General features: G+C 37.7%; 2 protein-coding genes across 2 annotated transcripts in view; both read left to right on the top strand.

The window, feature by feature from the left end:
* The first annotated feature begins 2006 nt into the window (after nucleotides 1-2006).
* Nucleotides 2007-2831, top strand: LOC102766704 (olfactory receptor 7A10-like). Its single transcript, XM_006776756.2, has one exon. The coding sequence runs from the start codon at nucleotides 2007-2009 to the stop codon at nucleotides 2829-2831; it is 825 nt and encodes a 274-aa protein (XP_006776819.2).
* Nucleotides 2832-18465: 15634 nt separating this feature from the next.
* The window catches only part of LOC107185140 (olfactory receptor 7A17-like), a 57045-nt gene continuing 56656 nt past the window's right edge, over nucleotides 18466-18854 (top strand). Inside the window, exon 1 of the mRNA XM_015572460.1 lies at nucleotides 18466-18834. Coding sequence (XP_015427946.1) covers nucleotides 18466-18834 — 369 coding nt within the window. The remainder of the gene's footprint in view (nucleotides 18835-18854) is intronic.

The raw sequence follows: 18854 nt of genomic DNA, 5'->3' as shown, positions 1-18854 counted from the left end.
AAGTCAATTTAAAAAAGTGCTGGATTTAAAATTTTCTTGAAATAACTTTAACATTATATTAAAAGTATGAACTATACATCCTAACTCAGTGAAATCCTTATATATTGTTTCTCATTGTCACACAGTGTAGATCATTACTAGAAAAAACAAAACAAAACAAAACAAAAAAAAAAACAAACAAAAAACACATGAGATCAAACCCTAAATCCAAGGAAAGCAGAGATGCCACATAAGAAAAGTGAGTAAGGGCTTCTCTCATCTACCATTAACCATATAAAAACTTATTAGTCAAAGAAGTATAGAAGAGGCATAGGAAAAGCTTGTCTTCTACTGCTTGTTATTAAAAATATCCAACCAGTGTTGCTTTTATATATTTCCTTTTGTGAGTTATTGGTTAAATTTTTAGGTCAGTTTTCATTTGGGGTAGTGACATCATATATCTATAAATATATTGTCTTTTATTTATTTTTATTTTTTATGTATGTACTACTTTATTGTTTAAAGTATTACATAGGTCTCCTGTTTCCCCCATTGACCTCTCCCTGGTCATTCCTCCCTGCCCCCAGTACATGCCCTCTCTCCCCTACTATCTGTTTCCATGGGTTCTGCCTTTGTATTTTAGTCAAATTAATTTTTCTTCTTTATTAGCTTTGCGTGGCTTTAAAGGGTGTATAATTAGGGTTGGAAATGTTCCAGAGTCCAAAGAAGATTTTTCTTATTCACTGTTTCTCAGGGACCATAAGAGCTAATTAGACCTCTCCTCTTCCTAATATCCATTTTATTGCTCTCTCCCCTTCTATGTTCATTTAAACTACTATTTATATTTTTTTAACTACAGGACAGAAAATGTGCATAGCAATATGAAACTCCAAGGGTATTTGTCCATAGAAGGCATATTATAAGAATATCTAAAAACTATTTTAAATTCTTTTTGGAAAAGATAATTGATTTGGACACCTTGACTTGTATCTGCTCATAGCCTACATAGTGTGGGAGGGAGAAGGACATGGAAATAACACAAATGAAGAGTCCATGGGTTTCTGCAGTGTGTGTGTGTGTGTGTGTGTGTGTGTGTGTGCGTGTGTGCGTGTGTGTATATGTGCCTTGTAAAGTGAGAGCAATCCTCAGAGCAGGGGTGCCTGGACTTATATATTTCAAGGTGACTCTACTTTCAGGGGGAGATAGTAAGGATGAGATCCTTTTCAATTCAAAAGATGCTTTTGCAACCAGATTAATAAGTGCAAGATTTACATAGTGTGCACAAGGCACTCTCCATGACTTGACATTATAAGAGCAACAAGCAGGCTACCTTTGTTTCTTAATATCCTCTGACTCCATCCCTGATCCTGCTCTGCCGTGCTCATTCCCCTTAACACTCTGGCTCCTTTTGAGCCCTGATTTTCTAAACAATCTTCTTTCTTTGGGCCTTTGCACTGGCTGCACCTTCTGCCTGGCACACAGTCCCCACTCTGTCTCCCACTTAGTCTTCCATGAGGTATCTGTTAAGTGTTGTCTGTTGGCCTGTCGTGGCTAATCACTAAGAAAGAGAGCACCCTGTATCCACTTTCTCCATTTATTGTGATTTACTTTTTGTTTTAGCAGCTGCACTATTGAATATATTTTATTATTTTTTAATTTGATAATATTTTTTCTCCATCATTAGTTTATAGAGACTTTATTTTTCAGCATCCCGTACTCTGAACAGTGCCCGGAACATGGTCTATAGTCAATATATATTCCACAAATGCATGAAAGATATCCTCAGTAAAACAGCAGTATACATTCTGTTTGAAGCACAGGTTGATGGAAAAGGAAATTCTAATGACAAATGACAATGAGGGTTCCATAATGAGGAACAAATCACACACCAAAAATGGAAATTATTTTCCTGATTCTAAAACATAAATGTGTCATTTATTCTCAGGTACAAATGCTTACTAATGTGACATTTAGTTATTCATTTCTTCTATTTTCTGATAGTCACTTCTGACACATGGAACCAGGCAATGGCACACAAATCTGTGTTTGGAAACCTGCTCATCATCCTGGCTGTCAGCTCAGACTCCCACCTCCACACGCCCATGTACTTCTTCCTCTCCAACCTGTCCTTGGTAGACATCTGTGTCCCCTCCACCACCGTCCCAAAGATGCTGGTGAACATCCAGACACAGACCAAATGTATAACCTACAAAGGCTGCATCAGCCAGACTTATTTTTTCTCACTCTTTGTGGTTTTGGATGACTTGCTCTTGACTGTGATGGCCTATGACCGGTTTGTGGCCATCTGCCACCCCCTGCACTACATGGTCATCATGAATCCCCGGCTCTGTGGACTGCTGGTTCTGGTGTCCTGGATCATTGGTGCCATGGTTTCCTTGCTACATAGCTTAATGGTATTGAGGCTGTCCTTCTGCTCAGACTTGGAAATCCCACACTTTTTCTGTGAGCTCAACCAGGTGGTCCAACTTGCCTGTTCTGACAACTTTCTTAACAACATTATAATGTATTTTTCAGCTGTGCTGCTATGTGGTGGTCCCCTTTCTGGGATCCTTTATTCTTACTCCAAGATCATTTCCTCCATACGAGGAATCTCTTCAGCTCATGGGAAGTATAAAGCATTTTCGACCTGTGCCTCTCACCTCTCAGTTGTTTCCTTATTTTATGGTACAGTCCTAGGTGTTTACCTCAGCTCTGCTGCTTCCCAGAGCTCACACTCAAGTGCAACAGCCTCGGTGATGTACACCGTGGTCACACCCATGCTGAACCCCTTTATCTACAGTCTGAGGAATAAGGACATAAAAGGGGCCCTGCAAAGATTCCTTGGAAGGTAAGTTCTTCAAGGGCCAACTGTACTAGGCTGAAGAATTGCCCAGGAATGCAGGGTGCAAATCCTCCAAGCCAGAAGTTCTGATACAAATAAAGCCAGTCTTTGGACTAGATGTAATTGGAAATTCTCAGTTATCTCATAGATTAACATGAATTACTTTAGCATCATTTATTATCGTATGACATATTTCATTCCAAGTAATTTGTCTATTGTTTTCACTGAAAGATTGCCATGAATTATACTATGGACAAAATTATACTTGGATACAAAGGTCATTTGCATAATTTTATTTAGAGGAAAATCTGAGACCATAGTTTTCACTTATTTGTTCATCATTATTTTCTTAGCACTACCTTTTCAGTTCTTGATAATGCAGACTTTCACATCTTAGTGTGTTTTATAGATGGTCGCCTGGTTTTATCTTTACATTCTATTATTCAGCTGTGTGTTCACATGCCTATCATAGCCACTGGTAAAATTGGCTATCAAACACATGTTTTCAGGAAGAGTCTTCAATGAAATACACTCTAATATAGTTAGGGTCAGAGATGACCTTAAATGTCATAAAGCAATAATAGCGGTACAATATTTTACTGTACAAAACTGGTTTTCATGGCATTTGTTTAATTAATAAAGTGTGGAATATGTTGTCCATGGGTAAGGCTCCTTATTTATTGGGGTGAAAGTTTACGTGGAGATTACGTGGAATATTTTATGATTCTTTTCTGAACCATCTCACTGTTTTTGCTATACAACTTTCTTTTTATATAATTTTTAAAAGTGAGCAGGTGAGAGAAGAGAGAAAGATCCATATCCATATGAGAGAGAAATATTGATTGGTTGTCTCCCACACACATTAAAATCAGGAATCCAATCCACAACCTGGAAATGTGCCCTGACTGGGAATAGAACCAGCAACCCTTCTGTGCATGGGATGATGACGCTCAACCAACTGAGCCACACAGGCCAGGGCTCCTTAAAGCTTTAAATGTGCCCCCTACTATGTGACTCTTTCTAGTGTTCTAAATTCACTATCTCCCCTTTTCTATATTTTTTTCAAATCCACTAAAGGAAAAGTGAGTGAACAACCTCACTACCACACAATAAGTATGTTTATACTCAGGAATATCTACAATCTTTTTAAAAAGTATATATTTTTACTGATTTCAGGGGGAAGGGAGAAGGAGAGAGAGAAACATCAATAATGAGAATCATTAATTGACTAACTCCTGCACACTCCTACTGGGGATTGAGCCCAAAACATGGGCATTCCTTGACTGGAATGGAATGTGGGACCTTTCATTCCCCAGGAAGATGCTCTATATATTGAGGCAAACAGGCGAGGGCAATATCTTCAATCTTCATGATCAAAGGATGAATGCTGCCCAGTTATGTGCAGATTTTCTTGCACAAACAAGCATGTCCTTCCATCCTGTCTTGACTGCCTGGAAGGGGACCTCACTTTTATCTAAAATGTATTGGAATTACAGTATGATTGTGAGTGCTGTCCTCAAATATCAGCACAAATGCCAAAAGTAAGAAGTAGCGGATTCTTATAATTTCCCTCAATTCTTTGTTTTTCCTTCCCGCCTCCGCGGCCTTGGCTCCTTTCCTGTCTCTGCCGCCTCTACTTTGCTCCCTTCTGCAGCGCTTTACTTCCTTCTATGTTCTCCTCAATTCTTTATGCTTTGATTATAATATCAATCCACTATTGCTATATAACAAGCCATCCTAAAAGCAAATAGTTTAATATAATTCCTTTATTTTCCAATGGGTTTGTGTAGTAGGGTGGTGTTCTGATCTCTGCTGGTCTCATCATGAGTCTGCAGTCAGCTATGGGTCAGCTAGGGTGTTTCTGCTGACCTTTCTAATGTATTAGGGGCTCAGCTATGGTGACTGATCTGGGTGGGGGCCTTGGCTGGAATAAATGAGCTCTGTCCGCTTGTCCTCTCCTTCTCTGGAAGGCACCCCCCAGGTTTGTTGACGTGGCTCAGCCAGAGTTCTGAGTGAGAGCAGTGGAAATGCACCAAGCCCTGGTAAGGCGCACTGTCACTTCCACCATATTCTATTTGCCAAAACAACTAAAAAATCCTAAGTCCAGCCCAGATTCAAAGGTGAAGAAAAAGACTACTCCTCTGGAACTCACAGTCACATTGCCAAAGACATGAAAGCAGATAAAGAATTAGGGCCATCTCTGCATAGAGTCTACCATTTGTGTAAATTGTACTTCTGTACAGTTTTATTTCTACATCTGTCCTCAACAGCTGAGTGATCTTAGAGAAGAAAGTGAGAGTAAATACATATTTAATGAGCAGATGTGGAAATCCTACACTAGAGGGTCAAGCCCTTCCAAATATAAACATCCCCACTCTGCCACTTGTCTCCCACTTACCATTTCTAGGCTGAAAAGAATTAGAACTTTTTCCTTCAAGATATTTTGAGTCCAGGGACTTAACTCATTCATTAACAGAGCTAGAGAGCTGTTCTTTTTTTGATAAGCATCTTTTATGGCACACTCCTGTACATTGATTGCTTTTCATTTCATTGATCTGTCCTTAACATATTCATAATGATTTCCAATATGATACTTGTATTTGTGGGGTGTCAAGGTCCTCATGGAAGGAGATGACATTTGAATTGCACATACAACAGAGAAATAGGTATTTGAAAGAGGAGAGAGAGTTGCTGACCTCATGCTCAGAGAGAGATGCCAGTCACAAAAAGATAACTACTGCATGGTTTCACTTATATGGCATATCTAAAGTAGTCAAATTCAGCCAGGCCAGTGTGATTCAGTGGTTGAGTGTGAACCTATGAACCAAGAGATCATGATTCAATTTCTGGTTCAAGGCTCATACCTGGATTGTGGGCTTGATCCCCAGTGGGGTGTGTGCAGGAGGCAGCCAATCTATGATTCTTTCTCATCATTGATGTTTCTCTCTCTCTTCCTCACCCTTCTTCTCTGATATCAATAAAAATATATTTACAAATAAAAAAAAGTTGTCAAATTCATAGAAACAGAAAATAGAAAAGTTGTTTCCAGGTTCCACTTCTGTTTTTTAAATTTCTTTATTGATTAAAGTATTCCATGTGTCCTCATCCCCCCATTACCCTATGAACCTCCTCCCCCAGTCATGCCCACACCCCCATGTTGTCTGTGTCCATTGGTTAGGCTTATATGCATGCATACAAGTCCTTTGGTTGATCTCTTCTCCTTACCCCCACCCTTCTTTACCTTCCCTCTGAGGTTTGACGGTCTGATTGATGCTTCTCTGTCTCTGGATCTGTTTTTGTTCATCAGTTTGTGTTGTTCATTGTATTCAATAAATGAGTGAGATCATGTGATATTTATCTTTCTCTGACTGGCTTATTTCACTTAGCATAATGCTCTCCAGGTCCATCCATGCTGTTGAAAGTGGTAAGAATTCCTTCTTTTTTACCACAGCATAGTATTCCATTGTGTAGATGTACCGCAGTTTTTTAATTCACTCATCTGCTCATGGGCACTTAAGCTGGTTCCAAATCTTAGCTATGGTGAATTGTGCTGCTATGAACATAGGGGTGCATATATCCTTTCTGATCGGTGTTTCTAGTTTCTTGGGATATATTCCTAGAAGTGGGATCACTGGGTCAAATGGGAGTTCCATTTTTAGTTTTTTGAGGAAACTCCATACTGTTCTCCACAGTGGTTGCACCAGTCTGCATTCCCACCAGTAGGGCATGAGGGTTCCTTTTTCTCCGCATCCTTGCTTGGTTGTCTCCTTATTTTATTGTATGATGCTAGCTATGTACCTCAGCCTACCCACATCTCACAGTCAAGTGCAATTGCCTCAGTGTGTACATCATGGTCACACCCATGCTGTACCCTTCATCTAGCAGTGGTTCTCAACCTTCCTAATGCCGCAACCCTTTAATACAGTTCCTCATGTTGTGGTGACCCCTCACCATAAAATTATTTTCATTGCTACTTCATAACTAATTTTGCTACTGTTATGAATCGTAATGTAAACATCTGATATGCCGGATGTATTTTCAGGGGTATTCTAGTATCAAGAACAAGGACATCAAAAAGGCTCTGAAAGGAATCCTTGGGAAGAAAACTACAAGCAGGACAATTGTCCTAAGACTCAAGATGTGCCCATGATGGCAGAGGTCAAAGACTCAGAGTCAGGCATCATGATGATCTTCAGACTATGAAAGTAAAACTTGCTCTTTCTATTTATTTCCTGGACTTTTTGTTTCTTTGACCTCGTCTTCTCTATTCAACATTTGTAACTCAATTAAGTTCTCTGCTCTCTTGGATATTCAACAGCTTTTCTCTTTGTTGTTTTTCTACTTTCTTAAATTTATTTCCATCATGCATCAGATATATTTGGAAAATTATATTTACCTAATGAGACAATATGGATATTTTTAGAATAATTGTTCTCAAATGACATATATTATGTAAAATATTCTTTTTTTTACTAAAAGAATCATACTGAATTGCACTACTTCTATGGAAAAACTACATTTACCGGTAACGACCAAGGCAATTTATACAGTTTTGTAAGGGAGGCAATTCTGAGTCCTCAGCTGTTCACTTTTATGACTGACATTCTTTTGTATATGACTATCTCAACTGCTGTTCCTGATAATGTAGACTCTGACCCACCAGTGTATTTAATAGGTGGTCACTGGGTTTTATTCTCCTCATTAGGATCCTCTTCTCTTTCAGCTCAGTGTTCATTTTCCTAACTTAGCCACTTGCAAAATGATTATCACATCTAAGACTCCAAGAGTACTCTTCATTGAAAGATAAATTTTGATAAATAGTTTAACCCAATACAACCTTAAAATCACAGGTTAATTCAATCTGACGAGGTAAATTTTTATATCACACATTGTATTTATATGTAACATATTTATTCTTCATCTTATGCATCTATTCATTGGAAGATGGAGGAATGATGCCCATTTTTAAGGGGGTTTATGCATATGATTAAATATTGGTTGGTTTTCCCCTATGTTTTATTGAATTATCTTAATGTGTCTCCTTGATATTTTTCAGTGCTTCCTATACTGTGACTCTTTGATTACTATAAGAACATAGATTCCCTCCTTCTAAGTTGTTCATAACGATGGAAGGAATGGTGAATGATCATTGTCAGTTTCATCCATTATATATCTCTATGATGCTCAGGATTCTATTCATCCTTTAAAATCAAAGAATGACTCAGGAGTGAAATTGCATTCTTGTTGGTTGTATAAAACAGGGTCACCAGTTTTCCTACACAAACATATGTGTTCTTTCCACCTTTTCTGGTTACAGGGACATGAACCCCCAATGAGAGTTTTTCAATACATTTATCTGAAATAAACTAACATAGTAACAATGAATGCTGTCTTCTAAGAAATAAGAATAAGAATATAAATAAATAATATTAAAAAATGTTAAGTGCTCTAGCTGCTGTGACTCAATTGACTGGATGTTGTCCCATGCACTGAGAGGTTTGATTCCCCATCAGGGCGTATGCCTGGGTTTCTGGCTCTATCCCTAGTGTAGGAGGCAGGTGATCAAAGTTTCCATCTCTCCTTCTCCCTTCCTTTCTCTTTCTAAAATCAATAAAATGCACATTTTAAGAAAAAAAAAAGTGTTATTCTCCCTTAAAATTTCTTATTTTGTGTTTCCTAACTTTTTTTTTGGATTATATTTATTAAATATCAGTATAGTTTGGATTTATAAATTCTGTTTTTAAATCATTAATTCCTGTCTTTGTCTTTGTTATAAACTTAGTCTGCGCTCCTGAAATTTGTTTTGTTCTTTTTTTAAAAAAATATATTTTTTGATTTTTTACAGAGAGGAAGGGAGAGGGATAGAGAGCCAGAAACATCGATGAGAGAGAAACATCAATCAGCTGCCTTCTGCACGGCCCCCACTGGGGATATGCCCGCAACCAAGGTACATGCCCTTGACCGGAATCAACCCCGGGACCCTTGAGTCCGCAGGCCGACGCTCTATCCACTGAGCCAAACCGGTTCTGGCTGTTTTGTTCTTTTAATTAATTCAATTTAATTTCATGCTTTATTTTTTTAAATGAAAAACTTTAAAGATATTTTACAATTGATTACAACGTTGGTCACAACCTAATTTTTGACATATAGAGCTGTCATTGTAATCTTTTTTTCTAAATATATTTGTATTGATTTCAAACAGGAAGGGAGAGGAACATAGAAACATCAATGATGAGAGAGAATCATTGATGGGCTGCCTCCTACATGCCCCCTACCTTCAGGTTCATGGGTTAATGCTCCACTACTAAGCCACACCATCTGGGATCATTGTAATCATTTAAATAGTAGTTTTAATAATTCTCTTTTGACCAAGTTGCAATTGAGGAGATTACTTTAAAAATTTTCCCAAAAAGTTCTTTTTACTGGAGTTTTATTGCCTTGTAGTTAGAGAATATATTTTAATTTTTTCTTCTGATCTTTTGAAATGTGTGGCTAAGAAGATAACTGACTTTTGTCAATGTTCCATGGGTGCTTAAGAAGGAGATGTATTATTTGTTTATAGGCTACAAAGTTCAATATTTATCAGTTAATTAAAACAGTTTATAATTCAGGAAAAAAAGAACTAGTGCAGACAATAATCAACAGCAGATCACTACTGTCCTCACTTATATTTACCTTGATTATTGTATCAGTAAGCTATTGCTGCAAGCAAATTATTTAATACTAGAGGCCCAGTGCATGGATTCATGCACTGGTGGGGTCCCTCTCAGCCTGGTCTACGGCAATTGGGCTGAAACCGGCTCTCTGACATCCCCTGAGGTGTCCCAGATTGTGAGAGGGTGCAGGCCAGGCCGAGGGACCCCCCCAGTGCATGATCGGGGCCGGGGAGGGACCAGAGGAGGGCTCCAGGATGTGTCAGGCCCATCTCACCCAGACCCAATGGCCAGACCCCAGTAGAAAGCTAACCTACCGGTCAGAGTGTCTGCCCCGCAGTGGTCAGTGCACTTCATAGGGACTGGTAGAAGGTCAAAAGGTCAGACACTTTGTATATTAGGCTTTTATTATATAGGATAATGCCATTATTACCAAGTGTGATTGTGTGGTGGGGAGCTTTTCTGAATTCTGCTGGTCTCTTTCTGAGTCTCAGAAAGGGTGTAGTATGTGAGTCTCAGTTGTGAGTCTCTACATGTGTTTTTTACATCTCATTCATGATGTGTGTGGCCATGGTGATCTTCTCCCTTGAAGCAGTATATCATCAGTTTACCCTGTTTCTATATTTAGTTTTTTTTATTTAATTTAAAGAAAAGAAAGTGTACTGAGTGTGAAATGCCTTATTTTACTTCTACTGTTCCTATATCCATGAAACTTAGCTTTTTTCCCAGGTATAAGAGATAACTCCAGCTACTGAGCTCTAGATCCTGGCTTTTTTCCTTCTAGGTTTTTTTGAAGTATAATTACATAATGTAAATGGAACATGATTAAAATTCATAATTTGATGACTAAAGGCATACAAAAATTGCAGCCCATACCTCATGTTTCCATTATATATATATATGGGCAAGTTACTTGACCTTCAGGACCTTCATTTAGAGACGATTGCCTGTCAAAAGTGGCTTGGGACATTCTGCCAGTTTTTTTTAAATTTTGTTTTCTGTTAATCTTCTCACCTGAGGATATTTTTTCCATTAATTTTTAGAGAGAGTGGAAGGGAGAGGAGAGAGACAGAGAGAGAAACATCCATGTGAGAGACACATCGATTGATTGCCTCCTGCTTGCATCCAGACCAGGGCCGGGCAACGAGCCTGCAAACAAGATTTGTGCCTTAGAGTGGAATCGAACTCAGGATCCTTCACTCCTTGGGCTGATGCTCTATCCACTGAGCCAAGCTAGCTAGGGCTCATATTTCCATTTGTACATGTCAAGAAAGTACACAATAAATTTTAGTGGCTTTTTATAGTAATTGTTAAACATTTAATATACCTGAGCCTAAATTTCCAATGAAATATGGACAAATATCTCACTTATTGCTTGCAACATTTGCATTGGGAATAGTAAACATAACTTCAGACGAATGTTGCAAGCAATAAATGAGGTATATGGCCATTTTTCATTGAGGCCAAATAAAATGTTCCAAGGAAAAATGTGTATGTATATGTGTGCTTATCCATACACATTTTTATTTCAAAAAAACTCACCCACTTATATGAACAAAAACACAGATTCATTTATAAGCACATATTTTATGTTGAAAGTAAACATAAGAGAAATTTAAAGATGATAGAGGAGACAAACTTCAATCCAGTTGCATTCATTTGCATGTGGCTTTCCAGTTTTCCCAGCACCATTTATTGAAAAGACTATCTTTACTCCAAAGTGCATTTCTGGCTCCTTTGTCGAAAATGATCTGTCTGTACATGTGTTGTTTTATAGCTGGGCTCTCTATTCAGTTCCATTGATCTGCGTATCTGTTTCTCTGCCAATACTATGCAGTTTTGATTATCATAGCTCTGAAGTATGAAGGGAACCCTCATTCACTGCTGGTGGGAATGTAGATTGGTAGAACCACTATGGAAAGCAGTCTGGTGATTCCTCAAAAAATTAAAAATAGAGCTACCATATGACCTAATAATCCCACTCCTGGGTATACACCCAAAAAATTGAAATCATTTATATGCAAAGATATATACACCCCTTTGTTCATTGCAGCATTATTCATGGTGGCCAAGAGTTAGAAACAGTCAAAGTGCCCTATGATAGAAGACTGAATAAAGAAGATGTGGTATATATACACAATGGATTACTACATGACCCATAAGAAAGGATGAAATATCATCATTTCCGACAACGTGGATGGGCCTGGAGAACATTATGCGAAGTGAAACAAGTCAAACAGAGAAAGCTAAGAACTATATGATTTAACTCATATGTTGAATAGAAAACTGAAACGTATGAACACGAACAGCAGTGTGGTGGTTGCCAGAGGAAGGGGTGTGAAGGAAGAAAGGGGTCCCAATATGAGGTGACAGGAGATTTGACTTTGGGTGGTGGGCACATGGTCCTATATACAGATTTTGTAACTTAGTAATCCACAGATGAAACCTATATGTTCATGTTGACTAATGTCACCCCAATAAAATTAAATAAATAATAATAAAAAATAAAGAAGATAGAAATTAAAAGAAAGAATTTTTGAATCAACATAAAATGAAAAGATGTAAAAATATAGACATGAAGATTTAAAGTAAATGGTAGACATGAACTTAAATGATGAATTACTTTTCTTATGTTAATGCCTCAAAGGCATCAAAATCTGGAGCACATTCACATTTATGCAATAACAAATTACCAGTTAAAGTGGCCAAATATCTCCAAATGGATTGCAAATTTATTTTACTTAAGGGGGGATTTCAGCTCAAAATGCCTTTACCCAGGAGAGGCTAAATGAATGAATTGAGACACTTGATCTTAGCTTCCTGAAGAAAATTTTCATTGGATAAAGGTGTATTCACTTTTTAATGCTAATGTAAAATGACCACCTGAGTGATTTAAAACAAACACAGTCATGCTCTTACAGTTTCTGAGGTCAGAAACAGGAAATGAGTCTCAGTGGGCTAAAATCAGTATGTTTGCAGGGCTACATTTCTCCTGGAGCAGTGGTTCTCAACCTTCCTAATGCTAAAATAATCTAAAAAAGTTTCTTATAATTAACAAATATTTCACAGTGAGGGACTAAATGACAGCTCTTAACTTGTGATATAAGATGAAATGCCAAATTCTTTTGGCTAACGTGTCATGAAGCCCATTGTGTAACACTCAAAGATTATATCAAAGAAATTTATCTCTCCCCCTTGTTGAAAAGAAACATAGCAATTTTTTTTATCCCTACCACAAGTCAATATTTGGAGATTCAAGTTTTCTATTCCATACCACATCCTCAGTATTAAATTTGGAAAAATTTTAAATCAGGATTGTGATAAGGTGCTAGGATGATAGTCCTCTGAAACCCAACAAATGTTATAAGGAAGAACTAATAGACACTGGACTCACTTTAATTCTAAGCTGGTCTTTTGAGACGCAGAATCTTCAGGAAAACATTCCCTTCTGTCCAGACCCACAGGGAAATCAGGAGATTAGAAGTTGGAGTAACACGACAGAAATGCACCTAATGAGCAGACATGGGGAGCTGCAAATATCTCTAGGCTTACAGCATGTGCGACCTTGGGCTGCGTGGGACCTGGTTGTTGCTTTTGGAATCCTGAGTTTGTCTAGGAGACCTGTGCTTGCCTCCTTCCTGCTGTCTTGTCTGGACAGAGAGATTCAGTCTCTATCATCACCCATCCAGGAGGTTGAACTTTCCCATGAAGGCCTTCTCAGAGTTCCCAATCAGGTGAGTCCAGAGGCCCTGTAGGTACTACAGGGAAAGGTGGGAGAGAATCAAGGCCAAGGACATTTACCTGAGGTCTCTTGACAGGCACCAGCTTATGGTTGTCTGTTTGCCTGATTAACTAATTAATAACTGATTTATGATGCTAAAAGGAGAATCTGAGGCATAAAGTATTTCAAGTAAAAGTAGAATGTGTACAGTGAGTTTTGCAACTAAAGGGAGTAGGAAAATAGAGCAGTAGGTATGAAGGGATGTCCAGTCAAGTGAGGGCAGTTCTTTATTTTTATCATGGTGTCTATTCAACTACATTTCCATTGATGAGAAAGATCCAGGTCCAATATATTTCTTGAAATATTACCTTACATCTGTAGTTCATAAGACATACATTCCACAGGATCTTCTTTCACTCTGGTATTCAATTCACATGAAAAAGAATATATTTGATAAGTATCAAGAGGTATGCTAAATAGTTTAACTTTTCAATTACTTCATCACCTGTGATCTGAATATATTTGTGGGTTATTCATTTGTTTTCTCTCTTGTAAGTCGTCTGTAATATCCTGATGTTAGTGTAGTGGGGTTAGCATGTCTTTATTTCTGTTTTTGATTGCGTTCTTCTAAATAAGGAATTGGAGGTTTCTTTCATTCACTTTGTTGTTTGTCATTGAGTACCTTCATGTGTGTATATGTGGGCAATTGTGAGTGTTTATTAATAGTGTGGGCTCAAATCTGTCATTAGTCATATTGTATTCTCTCCTTTGCTTTTTTAATTTTTACTTTTCTTTTTTTATTGTTTAAAGTTTTACATATGTCTCCTCGTTCCCCTATTGACCCCCCCAATTTTCACTTTTCTTAATGAAAAGATTCAGCTCTTACTTTTATACTTTTCACTTGTGAATCCTTTCTTTCAGCAAAAAGGAAAGTGAATGTTCTGTGTATGCAGTGCTAATAAACAACCCTACACACATTGCCAATTTGTTTCACATCTCCGTCTTCCCCTTTGTGTTCTTTTTGGCCCTTTGTTGTTAGCTCTATTTACAAAACAGGCATCATCTTCTATGATCCTCTGGAAGGCATTCTCTTCTTTATTTACTAAAGATTGACTTTACCTTCATTAGCGTAATAGAATCCAATATCTTCAAATAAGAAGAAACTATAACTTATATACTGCTTTCTTCCAAATTTAAAATCCATTCTAGCCCAGACAGCATTGCTCTGTGGTTGAGCATCGACCTATGAACCAGGAGGTCATGGTTTGATTCCTGGTTACTGCCTGGGATCCAGGATTGGTCCCCATTGGTGGGTCTGTGGAGGGCAGCCAGTCAATGACTATCTTTCATCATTTATGTTTCTATCTCTCTCTCCTCCTCTTCTTTCCTCTCTGAAATCAATAAAAATATATTTGTAAGAAGCCATTCTAGCCCTAGCCAGTTTAGGTCAGTGGATAGAGCGTCAGCCTGCAGACTGAAGGGTCCCAGGTTCGATTCTGGTCAAGGGCATGTACCTTGGTTGTGGGCACATCCCCAGTAGAGGGTGTGCAGGAGGCAGCTGATCAATGTTTCTCCATCATCGATGTTTCTAACTCTCTATCCCTCTCCCTTCCTCTCTGTAAAAAATCAATAAAATATATATTAAATAAGCCATTCCATAATATTCTTTTATTTCAAAGTTATTGGAAATTTAAGTTGGAATTAGTGGCCCATGTTGATGTTATTAAGTTATTATTATTAACTGTCTTTATAAAGATTAATTTGATTCTCACTTAATTTTGTTTCATATAGTTCTTTTGTAATTACTATTCTTAACTTAATTTTATTCCTTTGATAATCTGTATTCCATAAATTTTTAACCTTAAAAAATCTTTTCTTTTGGGTTATTCATACATATACACTCATATGCATTTGTACAGATGCATACATAGCATCCTGTGCCCATCAGAAATTCTCTTTATGTATTGTACATCCTTTTTTTCTATGTGCCCACTCTTCCTTATTACTCAACAATACCTTATAACCTTTCCTCCAATCAACTAATGTGATGCCAAGTCATAATTACCATATTCACATAATATTTTATGATATGACTGTTATTCGCACTTAAAAGCCTTCCATATACTTTCTCAATGCATTGCTACTATAATAATTATACAAAAATATTCTGAGGCTGTTACATTAAAATTCTGGTTCTCACAGAGAGGCAGTGTTGTTCTCCAGGGGACATTCAGCAATGTTCAGAGACATTTCGATTCTGAGGTTGTTACATTAAAATTCTGGTTCTCAAAGAGAGGCAGTGTTGTTCCCCCAAGGGACATTCAGCAATGTTCAGAGACATTTCTGTCTGTCACATGGGAAGTGTAGGTAGAGTCCAGGGATGCACAGGAGAGACCACACCACAGACAATGATCTGGCCCAAAATGTCAATAGTGCAGAGACTGAGAAAGCATGACTGAAAGAATATATATACTTATAATACTTATAGCTGTCTTCAGGTTGGTTTGCCAATGTTGTAGCACATTATAGTTCTGCCAGAAAAGAAAATAGAGTACCCCTATGCTACCTGTTTAAAAGTTCCAATCCCGATCAGTGTGACATCTTTTTAAGGCTTTCCCCAGGCTGAGAGATGTGAATTTTTTTATTGTTTTCTGAACTTTTTCTGAGTTTGATCAAAAATTCATATATTTGATGGTCTTGTTAATTTGAATGTTATTTTATATGCCTATTATTATTTCATTATCAGCCTTTTAAATGATTTCTAAACATTATTATGGTGGGGAAGGTAGAGGAGGTAAACAGGGAGATAAACAGTGATGGGAGGAGACTTGACTAGGGATGATGAACACATATACATATGACATATTACAGTAATGTACACTTGAATACTATCTAATTGATATTTTTCCAGTTTTTATTCAACAATTCAATGTTACCAAATGTACTGAAATGCAACCTTACCATGTGTTCAATGTACTTATAAACTGGACCTAATTCCTGATTCACTCAACAAATAATGGAGCATCTGCTGTTTGTCACAATTTCTAGAAACATTATAGATTATCTTCTATGTCTATGCCACTGCCAATTTGACTACTAATTCATGTTGGTAACCCTAAATTATTGCTATTTATTACATCTTGTTTTGGTTAGTTTTTGATGCTCCACTTAATTTTCTTCAAAACAGTTGCTTTCAATTCATTCTGTTTAACCAGATTTCATTCTCACTCTCATGCCTTTCATTTGATAACTTCACATTTATGTAAATGTGTTCCTATATAAATGCGCATGTATTTACAAACATTTGTGAAAATACAAGGGTGAACAAAACGGGTGAAGCTCTGCTTGTCTGGATCTGGCACTGTGATGGTGAAGTCAGAGTACAATAAAAAAATGTTTGCATGACAATGTGCTCAGGATAAAATCATATGAAGAAAGTTATTCAGTGTAGCAGGATGGATCATCATAGCATGTGCAGGACTTATTGATCATGTCCTGGGAGGCCTTTGTATGTTGCATGAAGACCACGACCAGAACTAGACTATGCCCATTAATTTGTAAAACATGATATCAAACCCAAAATCCAAGGAAAGCCGAGATGCCACATAAGAAAAGTGAGTAAGGGTTTCTCTCATCTACCATCAACCATATAAAAAGTTATTGGTCAAAAATATCCAACTAGTGTTGCTTTTATATATTTCCTTTTGTGAGTTATTGGTTAAATTTTTAGGTCAGTTTTCACTTGGGGTAGTTACATCATATATCTATAAATATATTGTATTTTATTTTAAATTCGTTATTGTTTAAAGTATTACATAGGTCTCCTGTTTCCCCCATTGATCTCTCCCTGGTCACCCCACCCCCGAGCCCTAGCACATGCCCTCACTCCCCTACTATCTGTGTCCATGGGTTCTGCCTTTGTATTTTAATCAAATTAATTTTTCTTCTTTATTAGTTTTGCTTGGCTTTTAAGGGTGTATAATTAGGGTTGGAAATGTTCCAGAATCCAAAGAAGATTTTTCTTACTCACTGTCTCTCAGGGATTACCTGAGCTAATTAGACCTCTCTTCTTCCTAATATCCATTGTATTGCTCTCTCTCCCTCTATGCTCACGTAGACTACTGTTTATATTTTTTTTAACTACAGGACAGAAAATGTGCATAGCAATATGAAACTCCAAGCTTATTCATTCATAGAAGGCTTACTATAAGAATATCTAAAAGCTATTTCTAAATTCTTTTTGGAAAAGTTACTTGATCTGGATACCTTGACTTGTATCTTCGCATAGTCTACATAGTGTGGGAGGGAGAAGGACATGGAACTAACACAGATGAAAAGTTCGTGGGTTTTTGCACTGTGTGTGTGTGTGTGTGTGTGTGTGTGTGTACCTTGTAAAGAGAGAGCATTCCTCAGAGCAGGGGTGCCTGGACTGATATATTCCAAGGTGACTCTATTACCAGGAGGAGATACTAAGGATAAGATCCTTTTTCAATTCACAAGTTGCTTTTGCAACCAGATTAATAAGTTCAAGATTTTCATAGTGTGCACAAGACACTCGACCTGAAGTTACAAAAGCAAAATGCAGGCCGCCTGGTTTCTTAATATCCTCTGACACCATCTCTGATCCTGCTCTGCTGTGCTCATTCCCCTTAACACTGGCTCCTTTTGAGCCCTGATTTTCTAAACAATCTTCTTTCTTTGGGCCTTTGCACTGGCTGCACCTTCTGCCTGGCACACAGTCCCCACTCTGTCTCCCACTTAGTCTTCCATGAGGTATCTGTTAAGTGTTGTCTGTTGGCCTGTTGTGGCTAAACACTAAGAAAGACAGCACCCTGTATCCACTTTCTCCATTTAATGTGATTTACTTTTTGTTTTAGCAGCTGCACTATTGAATATATTTTATTATTTTTTAATTTGATAATATTTTTTCTTCATCATTAGTTTATAGGGACTTTATTTTTCAGCATCCCGTACTCTGAACAGTGCCCAGAACATGATCTATACTCTATAGTCAATATATATTCCACAAATGCATGAAAGATATCCCCAGTAAAACAGCAATGTAATTATGTTTGAAGAACAGGTTGATGGAAAAGGAAATTCTAATGACAATGGAGATACTATAATGAGGAACAAATCACACACCAAAAATGGAAATTATTTTCTTGATTCTAAAACATAAATGTGTCATTTATTCTCAGGTACAAATGCTTAATAATGTGACATTTAGTTATTCATTTCTTCTATTTTCTGATAGTCACCTCTGACACATGGAACCAGGCAATGATACACAAATTTCAGAATTCCTTCTTCTGGGACTTTCACAGGCAGTGGAGCTACAGCCCCTCATATTTGGGTTTTTCCTCTCCATGTACCTGGTCACTGTGTTTGGAAACCTGCTCATCATTCTGGCTGTCAGCTCAGACTCCCACCTCCACACACCCATGTACTTCTTCCTCTCCAACCTGTCCTTGGTAGACATCTGTTTCACCTCCACCACCATCCCAAAGATGCTGATCAACATCCAGACACAGAGCAAAGTTATCACCTATGAAGGCTGCATCACACAGATGTATTTTTTCATACTTTTTGCTGGCTTGGACAACTTTATCCTGACTGTAATGGCCTATGACCGGTTTGTGGCCATCTGCCACCCCCT

This window comes from Myotis davidii, unplaced genomic scaffold, assembly GCF_000327345.1.
Source record: "Myotis davidii unplaced genomic scaffold, ASM32734v1 scaffold949, whole genome shotgun sequence".
In the NCBI taxonomy this organism is placed as follows: Eukaryota; Metazoa; Chordata; class Mammalia; order Chiroptera; family Vespertilionidae; genus Myotis; species Myotis davidii.
This window is presented reverse-complemented; position numbering and strand designations above follow the sequence as displayed.